We start from the raw sequence: 8,541 nt of genomic DNA, 5'->3' as shown, positions 1-8,541 counted from the left end.
ATCTATGCGTGAGACCTAGATTAATTTTTACACACTTCACAATTGGATGACTTAATCGAGTTGAGAGGTGAGACCGCAACCCGAGGCAAGGATGGGACTAAACATGCCAGCATGACACTAGTGTTAGACACTAAATGTCGTGAGTCCCATAAAGATCTAAGAGTTGCACTTGTAACAAAATTAGTGCCCGCCACCTACCGATTGAATCCACCATTGCTAGCAGATCAACTGATGTGATGGTGGAAGCACAATGTGGATCTTAGCCTTTTACGAAAATTAATAGTTTTATAAGTTTTTTTTTAAAAACATGGGTAGTTAATTTATAAAAGGATAATTATTAAAGATACTAAAAGAACCTTGTTTATTTTGTAGATGACATCAAACGTAATTTAATCCGTAAACAACATGACCATAAGGTCAATCCTTGAGAAGGAAAAATTGAATGGTAACAACTTCATTGACTGGTATCGAAACCTTCAGATTGTCTTAAAGTCTGAAAGGAAGTTGCACCATCTGGAAAATCCTTTACCTGAAGCTCCACCTGAAACTGCCAGTGCTACTGTTCGTAATGCTTATACTAACCAGTATAACGAACAACTTGAAGTAGCATGTCTTATGCTTGCTAGCATGAATCCTGAGATCCAAAGGAACTTGATGGACTACAATGCATATGACATGATTGAGGAACTCAAAACGATGTTCCAACAGCAGGCAGAACAGGAATTGTTTGAAACTGTGAAAGCGTTTCACGCTTACAAACATGAGTTGGGGCAGCCGTTTAGCCAATATGTCTTGAAGATTAAAGGCTATTTGGATCAACTGGAGCGCCTAGGTTATGCTATGCCACCAGTTTTTGGAGTGCACTTGATACTTACTTCACTATCCAAGGACTATGATGGATTTGTAATGAATTACAATATGCATAGCATGGGAAAAACTATTCCTGAGCTTCATGCAATGCTTAAGCAAGCTAAAAAGGGACTACCAAAGAAGACTTCTGCAGTCTTAACCATAAAGGAAGGTAAAATCCTGAAAAGAAAGCCGCAAGCTGCTAGTAGAAAGGGAAAAGGAAATAGTAAGAAAGCTTACACACCTAAGAAGAAAATTCCACCACCAGCAAAGAAAGAGCTTCCCGCAAAGAACATGGCTTGTCACCATTGTGGCCAGATTGGTCATTGGAGACGAAACTGTGTGCTTTACTTGGAAGAGTTGCAGAAGGGAAAGGCTGGTTCGACCAGCACTTCAGGTATCTTCGTTATAGAACTCTATAATTTTCCTAATAAAACTTGGGTGTATGACACTGGTTGTGGTACTCATATTTGTAATGATATGCAGGGACTTAGGAAAATTCGAAAGCTGAATAAGGGGGCTTTGGATCTGTACGTTGGCAATGGCGATCGTGCAGCTGTCGAACCTATAGGAAGCTATGAGCTCATCCTCCCAAGTGGACTTATTCTTATTTTAGATAATTGTCATTATGCACCTTCTATTACTAGAGGTGTTATTTCAGTTTCTCGTTTGAAGGATAATGGTTTTAATCATGTATTCACAGATTATGGTATTTCAGTTTCTAAGGATAATGTTTTTTATTTTAATGCTATTCCTAGAGATGGTATTTTTGAAATTGATATGCATAATCTTGTTCCAAACGAAAGTTCTATATTTAATTGTAGCACTAAGAAATTCAAGCATGATTTGAATTCCACATATCTATGGCATTGTCGTCTTAGTCATATAAACAAGAAACGCATAACAAAGCTGCAACACGCTGGGCTTCTTGAGTCAACCGGTAATGAGTCATTTGACATATGCGAATCTTGTTTATCTGGAAAAATGACAAAGAAACCCTTTACCCACCAGGTTGAAAGGGCGAGTGATCTACTTGGACTCATTCATACTGATGTATGTGGCCCATTTAGAACAATGTCTAGAGATGGAGCTACCTACTTCATTACTTTTACTGATGATTTCAGTAGATATGGTTATGTTTACTTGATTAAACATAAACATGAAGTATTTGAAACGTTCAAAGCGTTTCAAAATGAAGTAGAAAATCAACTTGAAAACACCATTAAGGTTCTACGGTCCGACCGTGGAGGCGAATATATGAGTCAAGATTTTTTAGATCATCTGAGAGATCGTGGGATTGTCTCACAGTTTACTCCTCGTTACACACCTCAGCATAATGGGGTGTCAGAAAGGAGAAATCGAACTTTGCTTGACATGGTCCGATCAATGATGAGTCTAACAACTCTACCAGCATCCTTTTGGGGATATGCTCTTGAGTCTGCTGCACGCATTCTCGACATGGTTCCAACCAAGAAGGTAAACAAGACACCATATGAATATGGCGTGGGAAAGTCCTAAATCTTTCTTACTTGAAAGTCTGGGGTTGTGAGGCTCACGTGAAGCGTGATACACCAAACAAACTTGAGTCCAGAACTATCAAATGTATCTTTGTAGGATACCCAAAGGAAACGATGGGATACTACTTCTACTATCCAGCAGAAAACAAGGTTTTCACTGCTAGATATGCTGAGTTTTTGGAGAAGAGTCTCCTCTTACAAGAAGCAAGTGGGAGCACTGTAAACCTTGAAGAAATTTAAAAACAAGATACATTACCTTCTGAAGGCACTAGCGAAATTCGTACTGAGCCTCAACATGAAAGTGTCAAGGTACAGGACGAAGCATGTCTCATTCGTAGATCTAATAGAACCTCTCGTCTACCTGAAAGGTTAAACCTTATGGTTACGATGGAGGACTTGGAATTAGGGGATCTGGGCGAACCCGCTAATTACAAAGCTGCATTGTCAGATCCTTAATCTGATAAATGGCAAGATGCTATGAATGAAGAGATGCAGTCTATGAAAGATAATCAAGTTTGGTGCTTGATTGATCTCCCAACAAACATCAAGCCTGTTGGGTGTAAATGGATCTTCAAGAAGAAGACGGACATGGATGGAAATGTACACACCTTTAAGGCCCGCTTGGAAGCAAAAGGTTATACTCAAACCTACGGGGTTGATTATGAAGAGACCTTTTCTCCAGTGGCGGACATTAAAGCTATTAGGATACTCATAGCTATAGCAGCGTACAATGACTATGAGATTTGGCAAATGGATGTCAAAACCGTATTCCTAAATGGTCACCTTAGCGAGGACGTATATATGGTGCAACCTGAAGGGTTTGTGAATCCTAAGTATCCTAATAAAGTATGCAAGCTTCAGAAATCCATTTATGGATTAAAGCAAGCATCAAGGAGTTGGAACACGAAGTTTGATGAGAAAATCAAAGAGTTTGGTTTCTCACAAAACCTTGACCAACCATGTGTGTACATGAGAGCTAGTGGGAGCATTAAAGTCTTTCTGATCTTATATGTTGATGAAATATTACTCATGGGAAATCATATTCCAACGCTACAAGACGTTAAGTCCTGGCTTGGAAAATGTTTCTCTATGAAAGATCTGGGAGATGCAGCGTATATCCTAGGAATCAAGATCTATAGAGATAGATCTAAGCGGTTAATAGGTTTAAGTCAAAGTGTATATGTTGACAAAATCTTAAAGCAATTTAAGATGGAAGCTTCCAAGCGTGGTAGTCTTCCGATGCAACCAAATGTGGTATTGAGTAAGACTCAAGCCCCCTCTACACCTGAAGAGGTGAAGCGAATGATTGGAGTCCCATATGCTTCACCTATTGGATCCATCATGTATGCTATGAGGTGCACTAGACCAGATGTTTCTTTCGCTCTCAATATGACGAGCCGATACCAACAGAATCCAGGTGATAGTCACTGGACTGCTGTAAAGAATATATTGAAGTATTTGAGAAACACTAAAGATATGTTCTTAGTTTACGGAGGTTTCGATGAACTAAGCATAAAGTGTTACACTGATGCTAGTTTCGAAACTGATCGAGATGATAGTCGATCACAATCTGGCTACGTTTTCGTTATGAACGGAGGCACAGTTGACTGGAGAAGCTCGAAGCAGAGCACTACAGCGATGTCTACAACAGAATCAGAATACATTGCTGCATCTGAAGCTGCTCAGGAAGCTGTTTGGATCAGAAAATTCATATCTGGGCTTGGCGTTGTTCCCAGCATTGAAAATCCCATGGACATGTATTGCGACAATACTGGTGCTATAGTAATAGCAAATGAACCAGGAGTTCTACGTGGTGCCAAACACATCCTTCGAAAATTTCACTACATACGTGAAGTTATAGAGAGAGGTGACGTACGTATTCAAAAGGTTCCAACAGAAGACAATCTAGCTGACCCGTTCACAAAGCAAATGTCTTGTACCAAGCATGTCGAGCATTCTAGGAACATTGGGCTTAGACCAGCTAATAGTTTTATGTAATTTTAGTATTTGGATAATTGGAACATGAAAGCAGTTTTTATTGTAACGAATTGATATAATGTGTTATGATCGTTTTTATTCATAATTACTGTGTTCTATATTTGCATGTTTAAATCCATGAATAATGACTTATTCTAAATTTCCATTGTCGATTGATGATACGGGAGTAACATCAAACTAAGACAAATGTGAGTGTTTGATATGGTGTAATGTGTTACTATCAAACTCACATGTATTCATAGGATGAATATTGGAATGACCCAACCTTTGAGTTTTCACTGCATGGATCAGCGTCAATAGTGAAACTCGCAAGTGGTTATGTCATAAGTCCTTCGACTTGAGATGCACGCCGGTTTCAATGTGTGGAGCATTATACTTTGATATGGTTAAACGCTGTCCTGAATAAGGCTGTTATAAAAGCCATTATTGGGTGTAATGTGAAGCTCGTGACAGACACGTGTAGGCAAAATATGATTTGTTCCTCCAACCTATTTGGAGTTAGATACTTTTGAGCTCCTCGATGAATGAATAAGATATTTGTGTGGCCGCACCCAAATGTAATTGAGATGATACTTAATTAGTTTGGTGATCTGATTCATTTCTAAGATCGAGAAATATAATTGTTAAACAAATGAGAATGACCGATGATCCATGTCTTAAGTTTAACTAAAGTATCTGAAACAAAGGGATAAATGACATTTAACACTTACTATGAGAAGTTTTGAGAAACTACCCTCACATGAATTTAGGGAAAATGGCGTGTTGCTAGACGCTAACCATTGTTTGTATAGTTACCCGGTGTTGTGCCGTGCACAAGTGGGAGTCTGTAGGATTTATGCGCAAGGTACAACACATAACTATATGGCTAAATTCATTTGAGCCTTTGGGGTCACACACATATACACCTAGACGTCAAATTAATAATATATATGTGATATATATTATTCAAGTAAAAAAGAAATTAAATAATTAATTAATTAATAGTTACTTAATGAATGTTTTAATTAAATATAATATAATTATATAATTATAATTATGTTATGTTTCTAAGCGTTTGGACCAAGGAAAAAATTCATAATTGTATTGTGATTAATACTTTGTTAACCGACATTGGAGTCGTATTCTTTGTAACCGACATTTGTGCTTATATATAATATCTTTAGTTCTCTGGTTTATATATACAACTAGTTGTGGAGCCCTCGCTTCGCGTCGGGGGCTCCGTTTTGAATGCGAGTTAAAAAAAAAGTCTTGATCTATTTTGTAAAAAAGAATTTTTTCGACATAACATTGAAGGGTTGTTCCTTTTGTGAAAGTTGCTTCTTTTAGCGTTCGGGTTTTATTTTAAAAAAAAAGTTAGTAAAGTGGGGGTTCGATTTTTATTTTAATAAAAGTTAGTGGGTTAAGTTTGTGAAATTTGAAAAAAATTTACGTATAAAGTGGGGGTTCGATTTGTATTTTAATAAAAGTTAGGGGTTAAGTTTGTGAAAATTGAATATTAGTAAAAAAAAAAAGTTAGTAAAGTGGGGGTTTGATTTGTATTTTAATAAAAGTTAGGGGGTTAAGCTTGTTAATTTTGGGGAAAAATATACGTATAAAGTGGGGGTTTGATTTGTATTTTAATGAAAGTTAGGGGGTTAAGTTTGTGGGAATTGAAAAAGGGAGTAGTGCTATTCATTTCCCTTTTACCTTTTAGATATACGTAATTTTGGGAAAAAATATGCATATAAAGTGGGGGTTCGATTTGTATTTTAATGAAAGTTAGGGGGTTAAGTTTGTGAGAATTGAAAAAGAGAGTAGTACTATTCATTTCCCTTTTACCTTTTAGATATAGGTATATAATAGAAAACCCTACACATATTTTGGTATTCATTATTTTTCGACAAATATCAAAACCCCAAGATAGTTTGTTATTTTTCTATTCGACGGAAGTAAACAAGACTCGCGAATACAATTGGTTTTGACAAAAACTTTAAACCCTAATTTTTTTTCGGTTACGACTAACAAAATTAAATATATTTATATATTTTGGTCCTTTTAATATTTATTATTACTTGACGGGACTAGCACATCCGTTTGATGTTGTTCGAAGTGTAGTGTGGACTACCCTAGCGGCAATCATATATTTGGTTGTTAGTTTCTCTTCCTTCAATCTGGTTCTACCAGAAAAGTATAATCTTTAGACTCTCTTGTTGTATTTATTTATTTAACCGTATAAATCATATGGATCCGTTTTTGGTGATTTATTTAATTCAATATAATTAATATTCTTCCGCTTAAAGTTATTGTTATCATATGTATGTACATGATAATAATTAATTGGAAAATTATTTTCTTAAAACCCTAAATCACCAACAATTGACACCTATATTATTACTTAGATTATCAATTTCATGATCATTACAAGTCTCCCATTAACTTCTTACATTAACATCTTTTTTTATAAGCTTTTATCCTAAATTCATATTACATTTTTATTCAAGCATTTAATCAAACACTTGGTGTGCATAACCTCATCTTAACCCAATTTACCGTTTAACTAGTCATCGTTTACACCATTTATAATCCTTTAACAATTTTTACACATAATCATATACCATAGTTATCCTAAAAACTCATATTTATACATAACCATATCATAATCTCACCATAATTCAATATAAATGTTTTTGGAGGGCGATTGGAATCACTCGAGGGGAACTAAATCATCTGTTGCGATCATCTCCCGTTTTGACTATGCCGATGCAGCGATAATAACCCCGCATCCATCGCTGGCCGGAAGGAAACCTTGAAACTGATCCAAGGGCACGGCGAAGTAAAACCCCCTCCCCTTTACCCCCGCCCCCCCCCCCCCCCCCAAAACGATATGGGAAAGGTGTCATGGGTGGACTTCATGGCAGGGATGAAATTGTGTTTTTAATATGTAGCGAACGGGGGTCAAACTCCTGACCTCCCCTAAAAGACGCAGGCCACCAACCGTTGGACCACATTACAACTTCAACCTTAATTCAATATAATACTTCCATTTCATTGCAAAAACCCATCTTGATATGTAAGTAACTAGAGGGGGTGAATAGTTACTTAGTCGATTTTTAAAAAATTTCTTTACGTTTTCTTGAACTTGAATCTGATATAGTGTGACTTGAAATGTTTGTTCTCAAATAATACGAATAAAATATATGTTTATGTATATGTAATCAAAGAGATAAAGGAAAAGAGAACAAACACAACGATATATAGTGGTTCGGGAAGATATTAACTAATCTTCCTTAATTCACTCCCCAATTCTACGAATTGAGATTTTTCTTCACTATGATACTCCAAACTCGGTGGAGTGTAAGGATACAACACTAGTACTTCAATAAGCCGCAACTTGTAAACCCTTATGTCCCTTTGAAGACTTCACAAACACCTAAAGCTCTTACCATAAGATCCTAATGCACAATCCTAGTGAAAACACAACTACCTTCAAGATCCCTTTAAGAAGATAGTTTACAAGTAAACTCACAACTTAATCTTACAAGTACTCTTGCTAGAATCACTCAAAAAGATTACAATAAATTATAAGAATGATATCAGAAAGTATAAGAAAATATGAGTGCAAGAGGTAAGTATTCAAATGCTCCAAGGCTTGGCTTTTACAGAAAAGATAAATATGCCTGGAAGCTGTACGGCTCACTGCACGGTTGACCGTGGTTCAACCGTGTACCTCTGACATCTGATTCTTATAGCCATTTTTGTCCTTTGAAAATTGTCATTTTCCCTTGTTGAATAGCTACAACTAAAAGCCAATTATCTCTGAAATTATCCCCATTACCCTTTTTGTTTTGGACATAAGTGTAGAAGTTGACATGTCCTTAAAAGAAGAAAGTCTTCAAGCTTTGACCATTTGTCATCAATTACTTAATAGGGTAATTGCAGAATTTTATCTCTTGACAAAGCATCATCTTCCAAAATTTCATCAACCTTTCTTAATTACTTGTCACTTTGCTAATGGAAGTATTTTGTCATTTAGAATATTGTTGCATCTCAAATGAACTAGTTTGAATCTAGTTGGAACTAACTTGGAGATTTTTACATCAACAACTTACTAGTTCATAATAACACATGTATAAAAATGATACATAAAAGTTATGGGAGAGCAACTCTTTTGTTGGGACTTTTAATGAACATCATTAGT

General features: G+C 36.3%; 1 protein-coding gene across 1 annotated transcript; it reads left to right on the top strand.

Moving 5' to 3' along the window:
- The first annotated feature begins 405 nt into the window (after positions 1-405).
- Positions 406-2,822, top strand: LOC139868387 (uncharacterized). Its single transcript, XM_071856721.1, has 4 exons — positions 406-1,542; positions 2,158-2,325; positions 2,412-2,585; positions 2,682-2,822. Exons 1-4 carry the CDS (start codon positions 406-408, stop codon positions 2,820-2,822), a joined length of 1,620 nt encoding a protein of 539 aa, XP_071712822.1.
- The last annotated feature ends 5,719 nt before the right edge of the window (positions 2,823-8,541 follow it).

This window comes from Rutidosis leptorrhynchoides, chromosome 9, assembly GCF_046630445.1.
Source record: "Rutidosis leptorrhynchoides isolate AG116_Rl617_1_P2 chromosome 9, CSIRO_AGI_Rlap_v1, whole genome shotgun sequence".
Taxonomy (NCBI): domain Eukaryota; kingdom Viridiplantae; phylum Streptophyta; class Magnoliopsida; order Asterales; family Asteraceae; genus Rutidosis; species Rutidosis leptorrhynchoides.
This window is presented reverse-complemented; position numbering and strand designations above follow the sequence as displayed.